The 19610-nt window shown below is 42.3% G+C and overlaps 1 protein-coding gene across 2 annotated transcripts in view; it reads right to left on the minus strand.

Moving 5' to 3' along the window:
• Window positions 1-333: 333 nt before the first annotated feature.
• The window catches only part of ADGRF5 (adhesion G protein-coupled receptor F5), a 74597-nt gene continuing 55320 nt past the window's right edge, over window positions 334-19610 (minus strand). For both annotated transcript variants that reach the window (XM_075923387.2, XM_025183418.3), the window contains exons 13-21: window positions 18311-18523; window positions 16296-16445; window positions 15679-15884; window positions 13234-13413; window positions 10331-11728; window positions 8289-8330; window positions 8130-8189; window positions 5416-5500; window positions 334-3380 (exon numbers count right to left, since the gene is read on the minus strand). In XM_075923387.2, the coding sequence (XP_075779502.2) occupies window positions 3304-3380; window positions 5416-5500; window positions 8130-8189; window positions 8289-8330; window positions 10331-11728; window positions 13234-13413; window positions 15679-15884; window positions 16296-16445; window positions 18311-18523 (2411 nt within the window). In that variant the 3' untranslated portion in view covers window positions 334-3303. The remainder of the gene's footprint in view (window positions 3381-5415; window positions 5501-8129; window positions 8190-8288; window positions 8331-10330; window positions 11729-13233; window positions 13414-15678; window positions 15885-16295; window positions 16446-18310; window positions 18524-19610) is intronic.

Below are 19610 nucleotides of genomic sequence, written 5' to 3' on the forward strand. Positions count from 1 at the left end.
TGCTGCTCCAGCCCCTGCTGCCTCCCCAGCTACTGCTCCTCCTACCACTCCTTCTCCCCCTCCTGCTTCTTCCTCCCCATACCACCAGTGATGCTGAGGCCCCCGCACCCGCGGTGCTGGGAGACTGTTGGAATGGTGAGACCCCCAGTCCTGAGCCCTGAGCTTTTCCTCCCCTTTCCTCCCCTTGACTCCCTCTGCCAGCTCCCTCCTCCCAGATTTTCCCCTCCCCTCTCCCATCCTCCCTCTTTTCCTCTCCCACCTTCTTTCTCCAGTCTCACCTCAGTTCATTCTCCTTCCACCCCAGTTTTGTTCAATAAAGAGGCGTTGTTGTAATGAAGACGTGTCTTTTATTGTACAGCAGGGAGGCAGGTTAGGGAGGGGTAAGTGGAAGGACGTGAGGGAGGAATGAGGCACAAGTCCCCAGTGGGGCACACCAGGGAGATTGTTATTGCCTGCAGAATGTGCTGCCAGGCTCGCAGCAACATGTCCAGGAGAAGCACCAGAGTGCCCAGGGCAGCTCTGGCTCCATGCTGCAGAGTGCTGTGGTGTCCTGAGTGAGGGCAACCAGAGCATACAGAGAAAAAAATGCTTTGCTGTTCCTCAAGGAAGATAGGCAAGAAAGCAGGGAAACCTTAGAACCGGCTGTCTGGGGGGAGGGAGAGGGGTGTTCCTTTAAGCACAGGTTTCAGATAGCCTCAGGCAGCAGCCACACAAGGTAACTCCTGACCTGATGCCCTGCCAGAACCGGTTCCGGCCGGCCTTAAATGCAATTCAGCATCCTATCAGTGTGGACGCGCTATTTCAAAATAGCAAAACGCTATTTTGAAATGCATTTTGTGTCTAGGTGCATCCTTTGGAAATAGGCTATTTTGAAATAACGCTGTAGTGTAGACATACCCTCCCAAAATAACTATTTTGAAATAAGCTTTTTCCTCTTCACAAGCAAGAGTTATTATTTCGAAATAACAAGCTTGGTGGTGTGGATGCTCACCTTGTTATTTCAAAATAAGGGAAGTTGTTTTGAAATAACTCTCCAGTGTAGCCATGTCCCCAGAGCCCACACCTCCCAGCTGAAGCCATCACCCACCCCACGCCCCAACTACCTGACCCAGCCTGCAGCCCCCTTCTGCATTCATAATCCCTCATCCCAGGCCTTACCCCACACCAAAGCCCACACCCCTAGCCAGTGCCTTTTCTCCTCTCTGTTCAGCAAAGCCCTGGAAAAAAAATCAAACCATTTCCTGTTAGCCATTGAAGCCCCAAACCATTTAAATACCTCGCCCCTATTCTAGCTCTGCAGATCACAAGGTCATTTCGAAGATTAGCTTTCACACTGGAAGAGACTTTAAAACAAACACAAGTTGCTATTGGTATAAAGAATTTGTTTGACCAATACGTTTCTATTTCCCACTACCACCCCTCATCCCTGCGTAACAGTGACGTCTCTCTCCTTGCAACACAGGTTGAATCCTTCAGTGCAGTCAAGGGCCAAATTCACCACAGGCACATAAGAATATAAGAATGGCCATACTGGGTTAGACCAAAGGTTCATCTAGCCCAGTTTTCTGTCTGCCGATAGTGGCCAATACCAGATTCCCCACAAGGAGTAAACACAACAGATAATCCTCATGTGATCCCTCTCCTGTCACCCATTTACAGAGAGAGGCTAGGGACACCATTCCTACCTATCCTGCCTAATAGCTATTGATGGACCTAACCTCCATGAATCTAGCTAGCTCTTTTTTGAACCCTGTTAAAGTCCTAGTCTTCACCACATCCTCTGGCAAGGAGTTCCACAGGTTGACTGTGCGCTGAGTGAAGAAAAACTTTCTTTTGTTGGTTTTAAACTGGCTGCCTAATAATTTCATTTGGTGACCCCTACTTCTTATATTGTAGGAATAAGTAAATAACTTTTCCTCATTCACTTTTTCCACACTTATGTAGGCATCATTCCCCTGAGGCCAAATGGCGTTGCAGCCTCTGATAACGGTAGTGAATCTGGTCCCTAATCCAGAACCGGATGAATTTGTGAAATACTTTTTATTCCAAACAAGATTGGACTAAATATCCTTTTATTGCAAAATTCCTTTCATTGACAAGGTTGTCTTTGGCCACGAGCATTTTGCAGAGGACTCTCATCATCTTCTGTATAAGGACATCAAAATCTGCAGCCAAGGAAACAACTGAGAAGCTACAAATTCAGCATGATAACAATAATTTACATCATGCCTGTCACTCACGGTTTTACTCCTGGAAGTGCAAAGTGTGGGACTACCATTGTTGTCAATGGAAGATCACTGAAAGCTTACACAATGGGATCTTATATACACCACAGGAATGCAAGCCTGTGGGCTACAGTAAGCAACCAACCATCTCCTAAGGCAGGGCTACTCAACACATGGCCTGTGGGCTGCATGCAGCCTGTGGACCTACCATGCAGCCTGCAGGTGGGAGCCAAAACAAAGAAGTAGTCAATGTAATGGTCTTCTGTTGATAATTGTTTTAGTAGTTAAATTCCTGGACTGTCATGGCTCATTAAAAGTGCCGTCATATGGGTGGAAATCAGGTAAATGTTGCATTTTATTAATATAATCAGAACTGACTTAAATGGGATCTGTGTGTTGTATAGTCGTGCCTTAAACTTTGTATTCATACCTGTCACTGTGACCGAAGCTATTTGCATATATTTGCATATCTATGTGATCACACTTAAGTTGCAGCCCTTGGCCTGTGCTGTGAGTATCACTGTGGCCCCCAGGGCTTCCAAAGTTGATTAGCCCTGTCCTAAGGCATTACAAGCCAGGAAGGAAGGGGAAATTTTAGCTGGGGATATAAGATAAGCCATCTTGTTCTTACAAAAGTCCTGTAGAGGGCTCTCAGTATTAAACTAGAGCAAAAATTGAAAAGAAACCAAACAAACAAAAAACAAAAACAACGACAAAAAACCCCAAGTGTTTTTATGTCACATCTGAAAGGTCTCCCTGTAGTAATCATCAGTATGCTCCAGGTCTTAGAAGGTCAGCACTCTGAGTTAACCTTTTAGGGTCTGAACACGTCATGCTAGGAAGGCTAGATAGCTCAAGCACGAAATGTAGACTACTGAGTCATCTGCCCCCTATGGGAGCAAATAGTAGGAACATATTAAATAGAAGGGTTGATTCTTAAAACGTGCCAAAGCACAGTGCAGTCTGGGTAAAGTCCACTTCTCTGTATTTCACAGAGTATTTTTTCATTCTTTTGATGTATGACTGGCAAAAAGACCCAGGTCCCTTCACAGAGATTTGGTTCAACTTTTGCAGCATGTCACTGAAGCAAAGAATATGTGTTGGAGGTGTATTCCGTAGATGAACATGTGTCAGTGGAAGAAACTGTGTATTTTCCTGTAAAGAAAAACAAAATATTTTGAACTTGAAGACACAATAGCACTGGATTGGTTGACCTTGTAAAACAAAATATGTTACACAGACCCGTCTATCCATAGTAAGGATGCCATCTGGATTGTGGCCACACCATAGACCACAAAAACAACAGGACCTGTGATTTGTATCAGACACTAACACAAATAGGTTATGTTTACTTGGATTAGATTGTTTGCAAGTGACCACTGAATTCCATTACGGAGTTCCAGATACCGATGTAAATTCCACTGTTCGTTATACTTTTGCAAACTGACTGAGGCCAGAATTCTAAAGTGGGTGCCCAATGAAAAATTCCTCCATTCATTTTCAGAATCATTCTGTTTGTCCTTCAAATATATGAATAGTTAACAGCTAAATAAATGACTCGTTTTTCAAATTGCTGAGCAATCAGCAACTCCCACAGAAAGCAAGGAGGTCACTTACTGAGGTGCTTAAATGTGAGAGCAGGAGAATAACTTTAAACACCCATTTTGGAAAATCACGGCTTGGCTTTTTAGGACAAATTCTGTTTGGTTGTGCTGATGAAATCTTTTTGATTTCGCTAGGTTCTGGCACTAAATTTTGCCTCAGTATGTGATTTAAAAAACACTTTATAATTGCTTGGTATTTATTAGTATTTGCTGCTGTCCGCCCAAAACTTCCCTCGTCTCTTCTGAGTTATAGTTGGCTTTAAAAGATCACACCTTTGGGGACCAAGTTTTTCTGAGTTTAATTTAGAACAATACCTCCCTAAGTATCAATTGATAAATTAGCCTTAGTAAAATAGTTACCAACAGCCAACAGGTGCATTTGTCAGACCTCCTCCCCTCTATGTGGTGCAGTATTGCTCAGCACTGTACTAATTACACCATGTCATGAACATAAGAACACAAGAACGGCAATGCTGGGGCAGATTAATAGTCCATCTAGCCCATTATCCTTTCTTTCAGTGCCTGGTGCCAGATGCTTCACAGGGAATGAACAGAAGAGGGCAATTTATAGAGTGATCCATCCCCTGTGGTCCAGTCCCAGTTTCTTGCACTCAGAGGTTTAGAGAATACCAGAGGATGGGGTGTGTCGCAAGATGGCAGTCTTAGCTAATAGCCATTAATGGATATATCCTCCATGAAATTAACTAATTCTTTTTTCAACTCAGTTATACTTTTGGCCTGCACAATATCCCCTGGCAATGAGTTGCACAGGTTGATTGTGCTCTGCACGAAGAAATACTTTCTTATATTTTAAGTGTGCTTCCTATTAATTTCATCTGGTGACACTTGGTTCTTGTGCCAAGTGAAGGGGTAGATGTAACTCTTCTTTACTCACTTTCTCCACACCATACATGGTTTTATAGAATTTTATCATGTCCTCCACCTTAGCTATCTCTTTGCTAAGCCAAACAGTCACCGTCTTTTTAATTTTTTCTCATACAGAAACCATTCCATACCCTTAATATTTTTTCATGTTCTTCTCTGTACTTTTCCCAAATCTAATATATTAGGTGATATGATCAAAATCACACACAGTGTTCATGGTTTGGGTGTGCCAAGATTTATATAGTGACATTATGATATTTTTCTGTCTTATTATCTATTCCTTTCCCAGTGGTTCATAACATTCTGTTAGTTTTTTTTATTTCCCTTGAACATTGCAGGAGACTGGACTTGAGATGGGACCATTCTACTGTGTCCTGAAAAGTCTCTGTCTCCTTAGCTTCTCAAGTCCAGTCACTCTGATCTCAAGAGTCCATACTCGGTTTCTGAGGGCCAGAAGCTGCTAGAGATAACTGACTTCTTTAGAAAAAGCTAATCTAACGAATTTTTAAACAAACCTAATAGGCCAGCTCTACCTCCCAGTTATACTGCTGTAAATCCAATCGTTCCACTGCATTCAGCTACTGGAAAATGGAACTACCAAACGTATGTAGATAGATAGAGAGATGCTATTTGAAAAAGATTTGAAAAGACACAAAAATCCCATCTGTTGTACTTGTTAGGAGATAGCCATTGTCACTTACCTGTTTTGCCAAATAAGTTGTTGAGTGTGCCTGAGAAAGGAGAGCTCATGGAAAACACAGGAGCAGAAACATCCAGGGACGTTGACTGTAAGACGGAAACTAGTTTTAGTTAAAACTCAAAACCATTTTCAGGAGCAACATTTTAAAAAAGATTGTGTGAATAAAATTCTGTTCAGTGGGGGCACACAGGAGGCATATAAATGGGATGTAGGGCAGGCCAGATAAAAGGGTGTTTTAAACTAGCTGCTCTCAGCTAGGGGCATATGTATCTCTGTGGGTATGCAGGGGTCTTCCAGGTGATGCATCAACTCCTCTAGCCACACGCTTCATTTTACAACAGGCTACAGAAAAAGCACTAGGGAAGTGAGTACAAATTGAAATTTCATACAGACAATGATTTGTTTCTACTTATCTATATGACATACACTGAAATGTAAGAACAGTGTTTATATTCCAGTTGATTGATTTTGTAATTATATGGCAAAACTGAGCAAATCAACAATTTGTCAGTAACACTGTGCTGTGACTCTTGGTATGTATACACTGCACAGCTATTTTGGAACAAGCTATTCTGGAATAGTTATTCCGAAATAGCTTATTCCGAAATAGCAAATCTACACTGCAGGGAAGCCTCAAAATAAGTCAGAGGCAGTTTCCCTAATGTAGACATGCTATTTCAATTTAGAGCCCCAGGAGGAATAACTTAGAATGGCCCTGGTATGGGGCTATTTTGAAATAGCAGAAGTGGAGTGTCTAGACACGCCTGATTTTGAAATAGCTATTTTGGAATAGACGTTATTCTTCATAGAATGTGGTTTACAGAAGTTGGAATACGATGTCCGTTATTTTGAAATTATTTCACAATAACAGAATTGCTGTGTAGACGCTCGCATAGTTATTTTGGAATAACAGCTATTATTCCGAAATAACTTTGATATGTAGACACGCCCTATGTCTGCTATTGTAAGCAAGTCATTTTTACATAAGAAGAAACTTGGGGTACACAAGACCTATCAGCCTCCCAAGAGGGATACAGTGGTCTGCAAAGGTTGAGAGCCCCTGCTTTAAAGCAATCTGTTGCAGAAGGAATAATGAAGCTATTGTGGCATTCAGTAGCATTCAATCTATCAGCACAAATTAGAGACTTTACGTCTCTCTGTGGTTGTTTTCTTATGGTTTGTTCTGTTTGGACTGGATTGAGATGTTAGACTGATTGTGTGTGCATGTGTGTGCCCCCACATTTATGGTGACAAGAATGGACAAGAGGGAATCATACAGATTAACCCTAAAATAAAGTCACAGCCACAAATGGTCTTAACCTATGCAAATGGTGCATATTACACCTGGGGTTAGACTATAAGCCCTTTCACTCCAGCAGCAGAGGGCTTTTGCCTTTTAAGCTCAAGGAGAATTCCCATTAGCGTTGCATCTGGACTACAGACGACATCCTCTTCAGATCAGTCATCCGCACATGAGATTACTACAACTATGTCAGCAAATCTGATTCCATCCCCCAGGGGGCGGGTGAACATTAACTATATGCAACCTCATGATATATTTGTTAGTCTCTAAATTGCCACAGGACCGCTGGTTGTTTTTAAAGTTACAGACTAACACGGCTACCACTTTGAGACTATAAAATAATTGGTACTTCACAGAAGGGCAGGGAGAGAAAGAATTTATCTTGCTAGAGAGATTAAGGAAATTTCCTTTATGGAAAAGACCTATAGAATTTTATAGGGATGACCAAAAGGGTTCTACAGAGAAAAAGAGGCGTTCACTAGAAATTTAAAAGTGTATAGAATTTAAGTAGATCACTGCAATAGATTGATTTAAAAATTCTATAGCAGGGTCCTCATTCCTTATTAAATGCAATAATGCTTTTATAAGGTTCATCAGACTGAATCACTGTGGAAAAAAGGATGTAATTTTGTAGATTTGAAACACAGGGTTCATAAGGTGGTCAAGATAGAAGAGGAACGTGAATTAATTATTTTTAAGAAGTGTGGTCACAGGGCCTGATCTCCTCTGCTTACGCTCACCTTGCTAGGGAAAACTCCCACTGACAGAGGCCAAAATCTTGCAGTGGGTACAGATTCCACTGATTCTGAGGGGAGTATGAGTTGGTCCAGTGAGGGCTTTTCCTGAATAAGGAGTGGGAATCAGCCCCCAAAGTGTAGTGGCTTTTGTCTTTTCTTTTTAAAAGGGACCTATTGGCTTCGGAAGGTAATTTAACTAATGCATCGGGCTAACCCATCCCCTGTAACAGTAAATGTGTAATTTTAGATAAGCCAGTCATTTCTGATTGGGTGAGTTGTAGACGAAACATTTCCCCCAGTATCTCATTTGTACGTATGGTTCTTTATAGAACCCTATATGGTGTTAATAGTACAGCTGGTTGACCTGTTTTGAATTTCAAAAAAATCAATCAAATTTCAACATTTCTTTGAAATGTTGACTCTAATTTCTAAAAGGAAAAATATTGATTATATTTCCATAACTTCCTTCCCCCCATTTTTGACCGACTATATATCACAATATTTTTAATTTTGAAGAAAGAGGGAGATTTTTAAAAAATCATGAGTTGCCCCCACTTCTTTTCTTTTTTGAGCATTTTTAGTATGTTCTAAGTATGAGTATTAAATACATTGGGTTAATAAAATATATTGCAGAGTATTAATAAAGTAACTATGAAATCCATTTTTAGGATTAACCTTTGCTTGCTGCGTACTCCATCTTGTAAATGAATATGCATTCAACAAGGCTTCTTGCACCTGTATTTTGCAAACAGAGTCAATCAGTAAACCCATGCAGTCAATTCAAATAATAAACTTACATTTGTATCTGGTGTAAAGCATTAGTTAAATTCTTACCTTCTTATCCCATAGAGTTCCAAACACCAGAATAAATAATCCCTATGAAAATAAGATATTTAAATATTAACAGTATATATACTTGTCCAGATTTAACCACATACTAGAGCATTCCTCTACCCACCATTTCTCTGTCTTGACAACTGAAACTAGAAGATTGTCATAGCAGGAACTTAGCACAATAGGGTCCTCATCTTCTTTGAGGTCTCCAGACATTTATGTAATATAGATAGTTATAATTCTGCCCACAGAAGGGACACAAGCCAATACAGATGAGGAATTTCTTGGTTATGAATGTCTGTGTGTCTTTAAATAATCTCATGAGAAGATGGTTCCCAGTTAAACACTCTATTGTAAATCTATAACGCAGTAGTTCTTGTTCAGTGTTTTCACAATAGTAACTGCCATTCTTTCCCTGGATGTCACTGTGCAGTTAACATGTTGCTATCAAAAAGTTATAAGCAAAGTGACTAGGATGGAAAATTTTAAAGACACGAGAAAAAAAATGTTTCTCTTTTTATTTCAGAAATGAAATTTTGTGAAATATTTAAATATCTGCAGTAGTTGCTTATTAAAACTAAATTGGATTACTTCTTTAAGAATGCAAAATGTATAATGTAGATAGCACGTACAAAAGTTCCTGTTTGGTATATTTATGAAATATAAATAAGTATAAATTCTAATGTTTTGATTCAGATAATAAAGATAAATACATCTAGAATTAGGGATGAGCTGCAGCTGTACACTCAACTAGCTAGGTGCTTTTTTTGTTGAGAGAAACATATTGTTCATTTAAAATACTTATTAGTTATTATTAGAAAATATATGGAAGGCCAGAAGGGCAGCAGTAATGATATTAATTTAAACATTACTCTAAAAATTCTTTCACTGTTCATTAGAAGAAAAAATATTTCACATAATAGTCCCTTTTCAATTTTCCCTAAAATTTACAATTTTCGATATTGGGCAAAAAAAGGAAAAAAAATCCATAATATTTATTCCAAACATTTTCTCCCCCTCCTCCACCTCTTACCTTAGTGGCATAATAATTCTGATAGTTTCAGTTTTATAAGGCATTTCACTAAAGGAATCTGAGTGCTTTATATATTTGCATTATTATTTGTTAACAGAGCTGGGTAGAGAATGGTAATCTATTTAATGAAGAATTTGATATTTCAGAATTTGTTGGATGTTTTTTCTCATGTGCAACAAAACTGAAAAATTCTGAAGTTCTCAGTGAAAAGGCATATGGTCCCAGCTCTAGAGGCTGATCAGGTGCCATAGAACAAAAAGCCCAGGGCAGAATCAGAAGCAGAGAGAGGACTAGAAACCAGAAGTCCATATTCCCAGATTACTTCATTAACAGTTAGAACTCATTCTGCAAGCACAAAATCTTAGCTTATGATTGGGAGAAAAAAATCAGCCATTCATGCGCCCCAGATCCTGGGAGTGCGGCGCATGCGTGGCTCCGCCCCGGGCACCTGGCACATGCATGGCCCCACCCCCAGGCACCCAGTACATGCGCGGCAGCCCAGCGTGGTGCATCCTACAATGGGACGCCCCGGGAGGTAGCTCGGTCAGCCCGTAGCTTGGGCAGGCTCTGGGATGATCCATTTCACTTGTTTACTTCCCATCCCATGAGTATTGCTCATCAATTTATTATGTCTTATATCTGGACTGTCTTTCTACAATCACAAAATAATTGGAAGTGATAACTGGCTAGAGTAGCACTGGAGAAAACAGAATCTGATGGTAGCTCAGAATACACACACAATCGGAATACATCCTTAATCACAGTGAATTTTGCTCACGCACACAAAGTAGAGCTGTTTGCCTAATTTGGGGAAAGAATTACCCCACAACTTATTGGCAGAAACCTTGGGAATAGGGTGTCACCTTCATCTGTGACCGGCCAGTAAGAAACACAATCTATTTCCTGTGACTTCTGGAGGGTGATGGTGCTTACACCTTCCTGTTTTCTTTTTCTATGAGTCTGAGTTAAGTGGTCATGAAAAATAAAGCAGTGCACACATGATACTCACTTGGAAAGCATTGAGGAGAGTAAATAGTATATGGAAGACTATTGAGCTGTCTTTGATAACGGTCGCCAGTCCAAATCCCCAGGTGAGGCCTAATAACGGGGTCAGAATGCCAATGCTTTTGATTACTTGATTCAAGGAGTTCCTCTCCTGCTTGCTTGGCTTCTCCCCAATGGCAGGCCTTAGTATTTTCACTATGACTACAACAGCAATGATTGAATTCACAGCCACAATGGTCAGCGCGGGGATCACGAAGGCAAGGAGCGCTTTGCTGTTCTCCCAGTTGAGCCAGCAGGCGTTTTCCCTCCTGTAAGCATCCTGTGGATAAGTGACTGCTATGGTGATGACTGCTATGATGAGAGGGCACCCATATCCCAAAGAGTATGTTACAGTTTTCTGGATGGTCTTGCTCGTGTCATGTAAAATGAAGACCAGGCGATAGAAGAGCATGAGACCCGTGGCAAGCATCCAGAAAAAGACGCAAAGGTAGAACAAGTGGATGAAAAAGGTGGCAGCTATACAGACATTTCCATTCACTGGCTTCTTTGTGTCTTGTAGAGCGGCAGCGACAATGAACCAGACATCTGCGATCAGAAGACACACAGCTATGTTCAAGATGCAGACGTGGCGCATGTAGGAGGTTCTGTTTTTGGTCACAGATTTCCACACCAGACATTCAATTACGATGCAGAGCACCAGACTCGCCAAGGAAATGCTCAGGCCAATGTAGGTGATGTAATCTAGTGGCTGCAATGGGTCTCCAGGAGAGGTGGATTCCATGTAGGGCGACATAAGAATTGAGAACGAAGTCAAGTGATCACAGATGCAAATGACATTGTCTCCATTGTCCTTCGACTGACAGCCTGTGCCATCCCATCCCCCTGCACCGTCAGAGAGAGAGAAGTTCCAAAAGACACACTGGGGATCTCTCAGGGAAGTATTGCCTTTGGCAAAAGTCTGAGAGATCTGGAAGTCCTGCAGGTGCCTTTGGCTCACTGTTGTTGTCATTACCAAGCCATTCACAACCACATCTGTCTCATTGGGCATGGGCAGAATATATCTGAGTGTTGAGAAAGCCACACTGATAATGGCTGTGTTTGGTACCAGGCTCTGAATCTTAGTGCTATTAATTAGCACATTACCACTGAGGTTTGATGAACTGGAGAAAGTAAAGGTCTTATTATAGTCCAATGTGCTATTTTCTGGGATAACTATCCCTTGCAGCTGAAGGTTGGTGTTGGTGATAGAAGGAATGGTATTATTCACTGGCTGAAGGGCCTGGGAAAATCTCTCCACTGAATTCAGTAACTGGGAACTCTTCTCTTTTTCCTGATTGTGCAGTTTTTTCCAGGCAGGTATTGTGGAATTGCTGACAATAATGTCCACTGTAGAGAGGAAATTCTGTAATAGAGACAAAACACGGTATTAATGAAGTTCTTTACCATCACCAGCCAGGAGTGGAGGCATGCACACAAGACATATACTTTTCCCTTGCTCCCTGATAGGGGAACGGGAAGAAAAGCAAGCAGCGCCCTGGTATGCACAGTAGCTACCTCCCCTCTCCTACCCTCTCACCCCCCCCCCCCCATTCTCCTAAAATGGCACCTTGCATCAACTCTGTGATAGAGACTCTGTCTTCTATGTTCTGCAAAGCTCCTAGCACACTTCTGGATGCTGAGCTGCCAGTAATTTTCCTCTCTCCCATTGCTCCAACAACATCACCCTTTTAACTAATCTTTTCCTATAAAAGCAAAGTTCCTGGGCCTCCCCATCAAGGCTTTTCAAAATCTTGCCTTTGTCTGTACCTTTGTTCTTATTACCTCTTACTTTATCACACCCTCAGCTCCTCCCTAATCCATGTGAAACCCCTTTTTTCCTCCCCGGGTTACTCGGGAGCAGGTCACACTCACTGGTGTGCCTGGGCACCTGATGGTTTTAATCCAAAAGGATATCCTGGGCACCCCAGTAGTGATGGTGTTTAGCTGGGGAAAGTCCTATCCACCCCCTTGCTGCAGTCCCTTGCTCGTAATGAATGTATAATGGCGGTGCCTCCACCTGGCTGGCCTTGTACACACTTACTCGTGTGCCTTGAGAGCCTCCAGGAACATACTCATTCCAGCTATAATCTGGATCTAACTCCAGAACAACAACTACAAATCATATACATCTAATAGATTACATTAAAATAAACAATCTTTACTTAAGTTAAATAAACAGGGTTTAACAGACTAAAAATGAATAGCATTAACAAAGTGCACAATGATAATTGGAACTTATATATCTAGCATTTGCACTGCCAATACTGATCTCACCCCAAAGCGTGCACATCCCTAGACTCAGAGTCCCAGACTCTTGCGTACGTGGGCGCGCTTGAAGAATTGCAGCTGTAGTGGAGGTTCTCTGCAGGCAGTGTGTATGTGGGTCCAAGCTAGGCAGCAGCTCTGTCTCAAGCAGCACTTTCCCCAAAAGGCCCAGTTACTTACAGCCTCATGCTGTGCCTATCAGAAGCAACCTGCTAAATCCCAGTTCCATAGGTATCTAGTCCCAGTCTGTAGCTGCACTCCAACAGCCCCTGAATTGGATCAAACTCCTCCACAGCAGCCTGGCTCCCCTCTTGTTCCAAAATCCAAGGGCAGAGTACCAGACTGCTAAGCCTCTCTTCTCATGCACCTGGAGAGAGACAGATCTCCCACACAAGAGTCACTTCCTTCCTGTTTTTTCCCAAGGGCTCATGGGAATTGTAGTCTGTGAGTCTGGATTGCAGCACACAAGGTCTTTCCAGAAAATAAGCAGAGGCACCTTTAATAAGGGGACTACACATGTATTACCCAGTCAGGGAGTCTATTCCCATCTGAAGCGGAAGCCAAAGAGCCAACGAACTTCTACAAGGATTAACTGTAACTTACTGTCATAATGCGTGGATCTGCCTCTGTCGAGATGTTTGAAACCAAATTCAGGATGGTAATCACTGCATTCAGGTTTGCAGGTGAATTGTTTATTTCTTCTTGTTCTTTCCCTGTTTCATTGTGAAGTGTCTCAAGATATGTGGCTATCTGTTGTGTTGGCTGAGGGCCAGACACCAAAGACTAGAATGGAAATTAAACGTGATGTTACATATAGGCAATGCACCCAGAGCTTGATCTTCAGTCTAGATACACAGTGAGCACATAGGGAAAGAAGTGTAAATCCCCCACAAGTCTAGCTGGACAGAGGAATAGGGTGACTGCTAGTGATTTCTAGAAGAGAAGATAAGGGTTGTTGTTGTATCTGAGTGATGACACAAGCAAAGATGGGAGTGATCCTACCAACCACGCAGCCAGACACCTTGCAGTAGGAATTATTCCAAGCTCGGGACTAGCTGACAGCAAGGGATGGCCTATGCTCTGGAGCTAGCTGTAGCCATATGTGTGGGATGTATTTGCAGAGAGAGGGCCATTGGTAATGAGCTCTGAAAAGGCTCTGACAGGACAGACCATCCCATCACTGAAATGTGAACAGGGAACAGGAACATGCTCCTGGGTGTTGCAAGCCAGCAATGCAACAGGGCGCACTAGAGTAGAACTGATGCACAGGCTGCACTAGAGTAGAACCAAAGGCAAGAAGTATGTATTATGCTGGTGGTGGACAGCGCTGGAGAATCTTGTCTGTCTGACTTTACCATCATTTCCTCCCTAACTTCCTGTGATGGCCCTGTCTTGTGGTGACCCTCATTCTGGCTGTAGAGTGCCACAAATGCTCCATTCAGAGCTACTCATGGTACGTGTACTATAAACACGCACCTATGGCAGATAAAAGTCCACCTCCTGCTAACAGCTAAAGGTAATTCACCTTTAAGGTAAGTGGTAGAATGTTATGCTTATGGTCCCAACCATTGTGATGCTGAGCATAGGACAAAGCCTTGATCCAGGATAGCCCTTAAAGGCATGCTTAACTTTAAGGATGTGCTTAAGTCTCATTGACTTCAATAAGACTTAAGTATGAAAGGTATACATGTGCTTAATTGCTCTCCTGAGGGAGAAAGCTTTCTTGAATGAGGGCCTATATATGCCTAGTCAGAGAGAACTGGACAATCATGTCTGCACTGTAGGGCTGTGTCCAGACTCAGGGGTTTTTTTGGGAAAAGTAGCCTTTTCCCGAAAAAACTTCCCCTGCGTCCAGACTCAAGCCGTGTTCTTTCGAAATAATTTCGAAAGAACGCGGCTTTTCTTTCGATGGCGGTAAACCTCGTTTCACGAGGAAGAACGCCTTCTTTCGAAAGTTCCTCTTTCGAAAGAAGGCGTTCTTCAATGTAAATAGGGCTTCCTCGAAAGAGAGCATCCAGACTCGCTGGGTGCTCTCTTTCAAAAAAGCGGATTGCTCTTTCGAAAGATCCGCCTGCCGTGTAGACGCGATCTTTTGAAAGAGGCTCTTTCGAAAGATGCTTTCAAAAGAGCCTCTTTCGAAAGAAGCCTGCAGTCTAGACATAGCCTACATAAATATCATGTAGACTCAGGGTACGTCTAGACTACAGGCTTTTGTCGACAGAAGTTTTGTCGACAGATACTGTCGACAAAGCTTCTGTCGACAAAGAGCGTCTAGACTACATTCAGTTCTGTCGACAAAGGAAGCTGCTTTGTCGACAAAACCCTGTAGTCTAGACACAACCCTACATGCAATAACACCTTCTGTCGACAGAACTCTGTTGACAGAAGGCGTTATGCCTCGTAAAATGAGGTTTACCAGCGTCGACAAAACAGCTGAGTTCTGTCAATGTTATGTCAATGTTCTGTCAATGTTAGGTATAGTTTTGGCGACAAAAGTCCACTTTTGTTGACAAAACTCTGTAGTCTAGACACACCCTCAGCCAGCGTTTTGCCACATTTTCAGATTGTCAACCCCTTATTCAGAATAAAAAAAATTGCACTCCCCCTTATATTTATTGTGGAAACAAGTGCAAAAAAGTGTGTCTACAGTAACAGGGCTCAGCTTCTGTAATTTATTTGTGTGTGTATTTCAAGAGGTTGACAAAGAATAGTTGACCCGGGAGGCTAGGAGTGGGGGAGCAAGATTTTCTTTGTTTTAATTGCAATAGAAATTTCATTGCCTCACGACTCCGTCCTTTCGATTGCCTTGATAAGCACTGCATCGGGCTGTTCTAAATTACTCTGCCACACACAACTCCCTGGAGCCCTTGGAACAAAGAGTTAATTACCTGGCTTTGAAAGCACGTTTAATTGAATCGTTGCTATTTTCCAGTATTGAATGTCTTTTACATGGTTAAAGCATATGAACAATAGGAACACATTGAATGCACCTTCTAGTCTTTATTCAACGCTACTGAAAAAAACATGAAAAGAATACTAAGTTGTTACCTCAGCAGCACTGAACAGTGTGTTTATTTGGTCAGAGAGGCAGGTGTTACTAGCAACCATCCACTTGCTGTCGATGCACCCATAGATGATATTCCCTCTGATGGGGTTGCTCAGACCACTCACATTTTTGGAGTCTGGGCAGGGTTTTGTTATCTGTTTTCCTTGCTCTCCCACACCAATGATGTCTGAACACATAACTTTATTTTCTATAGTAAGACAAAGAAATAGCTGGATAACAGGGAATAGAATTGCATCCTGGGAGATGTAGTATGACTAGGGAATCCAGCCTATGAGGAAGACCAGGGGCATGAGGCACCAGAATTACAATTCCCATGAGACGCAAATGCCAGCAGAGATCATTGTCAAACTGAGCTAAAACAAGACACTTTGTTTCAGTTTTAAAGATTTTGGCAAAGCTGACATTCTCTTAGGAAAACTGTATTTTCTATATTTTAAAAAGCCCATTTGGATAACAAATTCCCAACCAGCTCTAACCTCTACACATGCTGCTGCACTTAAGCAGCCCCCATTGAACACTATACATGTCCTTTGCTTTGGCAAATATTTTAGAACTGTACATTCAATTGCTGTAGATAATTACAAAACTTCCTTCTTACTTGGTATAACAGTTAGTCTCATAGGGAAACTTTCGACCTTATCTTGAATGTGGTTAACAAAGGTACAGTAGACCGTCACATTTGTCCTTGAGTTGCAGCTTTCTGTATAATTGTATAGATAGCACACTTGGTTTCCTTGTGTTGCTTGCACTAGAAAAAAGATTTTAGGTGTGTTAATGTGATAGTTTGATTCCATAATTGGAGTAAAAGAGGAAGTGCTTGTGAAAACCTGCTTTTTCAGTCTCGTAAAGAACAGCTTTCTGAGCCCTTCCAGTAATAATCTCCTACTATTCAAACTTAGGGTCTTCTATTGCTTACGCTCATTCTTTGCCACCTTCTTATGCTGACTCTTCTGTCTACAGATATAAAGTCTAAGCATGTTCTGGCCTTCAAGTACAAGAGCAGCTTTCCTCCAGAGTCCTTTATGGTGCAGCAGCAGTGGCTGGTATAGCTGCTTTAGGACACCTCTTCCATTTCTGCTTTTGCTGCTTCTGTTTAATGTTGCTGGTCTGCCAAAAGTTTGTGAATGGGTTTGCCGATCCCCAGTATATAAAAGGTTGAGAACCACTGGTTTAACTATTGCTGAGGGTGTATGTATGTCATTACTGGGGATATTTTGAGTTAAATTAATTAAACCTTTGACCTTATTACATTTCTGTTCTTGTTTATTTTAGTGAGAAGCAGAGCAGAAATGTATGTCAATCTCATGATATTCGTAAATATTTTGAGCCACTCGGGAACTTCACCTAAACATGCTAAATAATTGGTAGAATGTATAACTGCATTAAATTCAAAGACCTAGAACCACATACATGTGCTCTGGTGAAGACCTTTTGCCTATAACTTCAAGTGAATATGGGATAGTCTCTTACATAGTATTCTTGAGTGTTTTGTCCCATTTGGTTTGAAATTACTCAAGTACTTGAGTTTTCATCACTTGCTTTGAGAGGCTGTTCCAGTGTCTAGTAAACCTCACACACAGGAACTGTTTTCTCTTATTCATCTTAATATGTTTTTGCTTAGTTTCATGGCTATTACTCCTACACACTTGAGACACCCTTAACAATGTCTCTTTCCTTCACATTTACAAATTGTAAATGCTTGGAGAGGGCTATCATATCAACCTGAATCATAGCTGCTCATCAGTTAGATAGCGCGACATGAAAAATATGATCCTAACTTGAGAACATAAAACAAATGAAAGGCTAGAAAATGTTGGCAAGCAGACTACACCTGATATGAAAGTCACTGGCAGAAAGTAAAGACAGAATCCCAACGAGTATCTTTAGGACTTTACTGTAACCATATTTTGGATCTGATCCCACACTTATGGAAGTAAATGGCAAAACTTCATTAACTCCAAGGGGATCAGGCCCTTTAAGACTAAATTGCGAGAGTGTGTTGCTTACACTGCGTCATGAGCTGAAAGACAGGTCTTGAGATCAAAAAGGTGACAATCCCCAATTACACATGATGAAATGATTAGGGGTAACAAAGCACAAGGACTTGAAGAATCTGGATTACTGTAATGAGATAGTGCAATTGAAAAACACTTCTAATTGTAGGCATCATAGAAGTGAATCTTATGGGAGAGTGTCCAAAATTGTCCACACATTCAACACACAGTCAGTACTATTTTCTAGGCCCACCAATGGAGGTGAGGGGTAAAGGGCGCAGTTGCCTCAGGACTCATGATTTAAAGAGGCCCGGGACTCCAAGCCATTGCTGTTACTACTGTGGCAGTATTGGCTCCTGGCCCTTAACATCACCACCAAAGTGCTGTACTATGAGCTCCAGGCAGCTCTGAGGGCTAGAGGTCAGGGGTGCTGCACTCTGGGTGGCACAGAGGGCTGGCTGACCCCAGCCCTGCCACTTCTGCCTGAAGCCCCACCCCTTCTGCCTGAGGTCCCACCACTTCTGGAAGCATGGGGCCAGGCCTCCACCCACCTTTCCCAGGGGCCCGTAGAGGCTGTTGGTCCTCCTGCTATTTTCGGAGTAAATATCAGCTTTCTTACCTCCTATGAATTCTCTTTGTTGAACAGTGAACGTAACATTATAGTTTTCTCTTCTGGTTGTGCAGCATGTTAGGGCACGAGATACGTCGCATTGTATAAATCCTTCAATGGGATCCAGTACAATATGCTGCTTAGCAAGCAGAGGAACAATCTCAACTGTTGTATAAGCAGAGCTTTGCAAAAACTTCTGAAAGAATGTGCAAATATAGGTGCCTGAAAGCAATGGAACAGAAACAGGCCCCTGTTGAAAGCCACAGAATGCAGACTGATGAATTGGTAAACTATGGGTATTACATTTTTCTGGCTATGGTATATGTGTCTGTGGTGTACTTGCTATGGAGGTAGATCAGAAGGGATTGCTAAAGACACCGAGCAGAAAAAGAAAAACGATGACCCAGATCAGGAGCAGCCTTGCAATCACTCAAGAATAACCGCCAGGTTAGTACATGCCTACTGAATTGTCGCTGCACAAAACACAGCTGGAGCAGGAACTGGTGATGCTCCCTTTTTATAGAATACTTGTAGTTCTCAGCAGGATGCGAGAGACCCAGGTTCATGTCCCCTCTCTACCTGATTTGGAGGGGAGACATGGACACAGGTCTCCTACCTGTTATCTGAGCATAATAAACTCCAAGAAGCTGTTCCTCAATTAATCATAGAATCTTAGAACTGGAAGGGACCTCGAGAGGTCATTGAGTCCAGTCCCCTGCCCTCACGGCAGGACCAAGCACCGTCTAGATCATCCCTGACAAGTGTCTGTCTAACCTGCTCTTAAATATCTCCAGTAATGGAGATTCCACAATCCCCCTAGGCAGGGGTTGTGATGAAATGTTGAAATACTTAAACATTAATTATCCTAGACAGAGACCATGAGACTAACTCTAGAGTAGGGGCGGGGAGCCTTTTTTAGGTTGGGGGCCACTGACCCACAGAAAAATCACTTAGGGGCTGCACCTAAGTGAAACAAACAAAATAAAAACCCTCACTGACGTGGCCCCCAACTGAGAAGGAGAAAGACGCTCCCCACATTCTCCTTGCACAGCAGAGCTCGGGGGGACCAGCTAGAGGATTTTGTGTGTTCCAGCCTGTGGAACGACAGCTCTGCAATATGGGGGAGGGAGCCCTGAGCCTCTGGGGCCAGAACCAGGCTAACCCGGGGGCCACATGTGGCTCACGGGTGTTAGGTTCTCCACCCCAGCTCTATAGGCTGCTGGTTAAGTTTAGGAGATGCAACTTCCAGGCCCTGTTCTGTTGGCTTCAAGGGACCACTTGTGTGATGAGAGCTGGGCATGTGGCTAAA

Source organism: Pelodiscus sinensis, chromosome 3 (genome assembly GCF_052426305.1).
Source record: "Pelodiscus sinensis isolate ZL-2025 chromosome 3, ASM5242630v1, whole genome shotgun sequence".
NCBI classification, from domain to species: Eukaryota; Metazoa; Chordata; order Testudines; family Trionychidae; genus Pelodiscus; species Pelodiscus sinensis.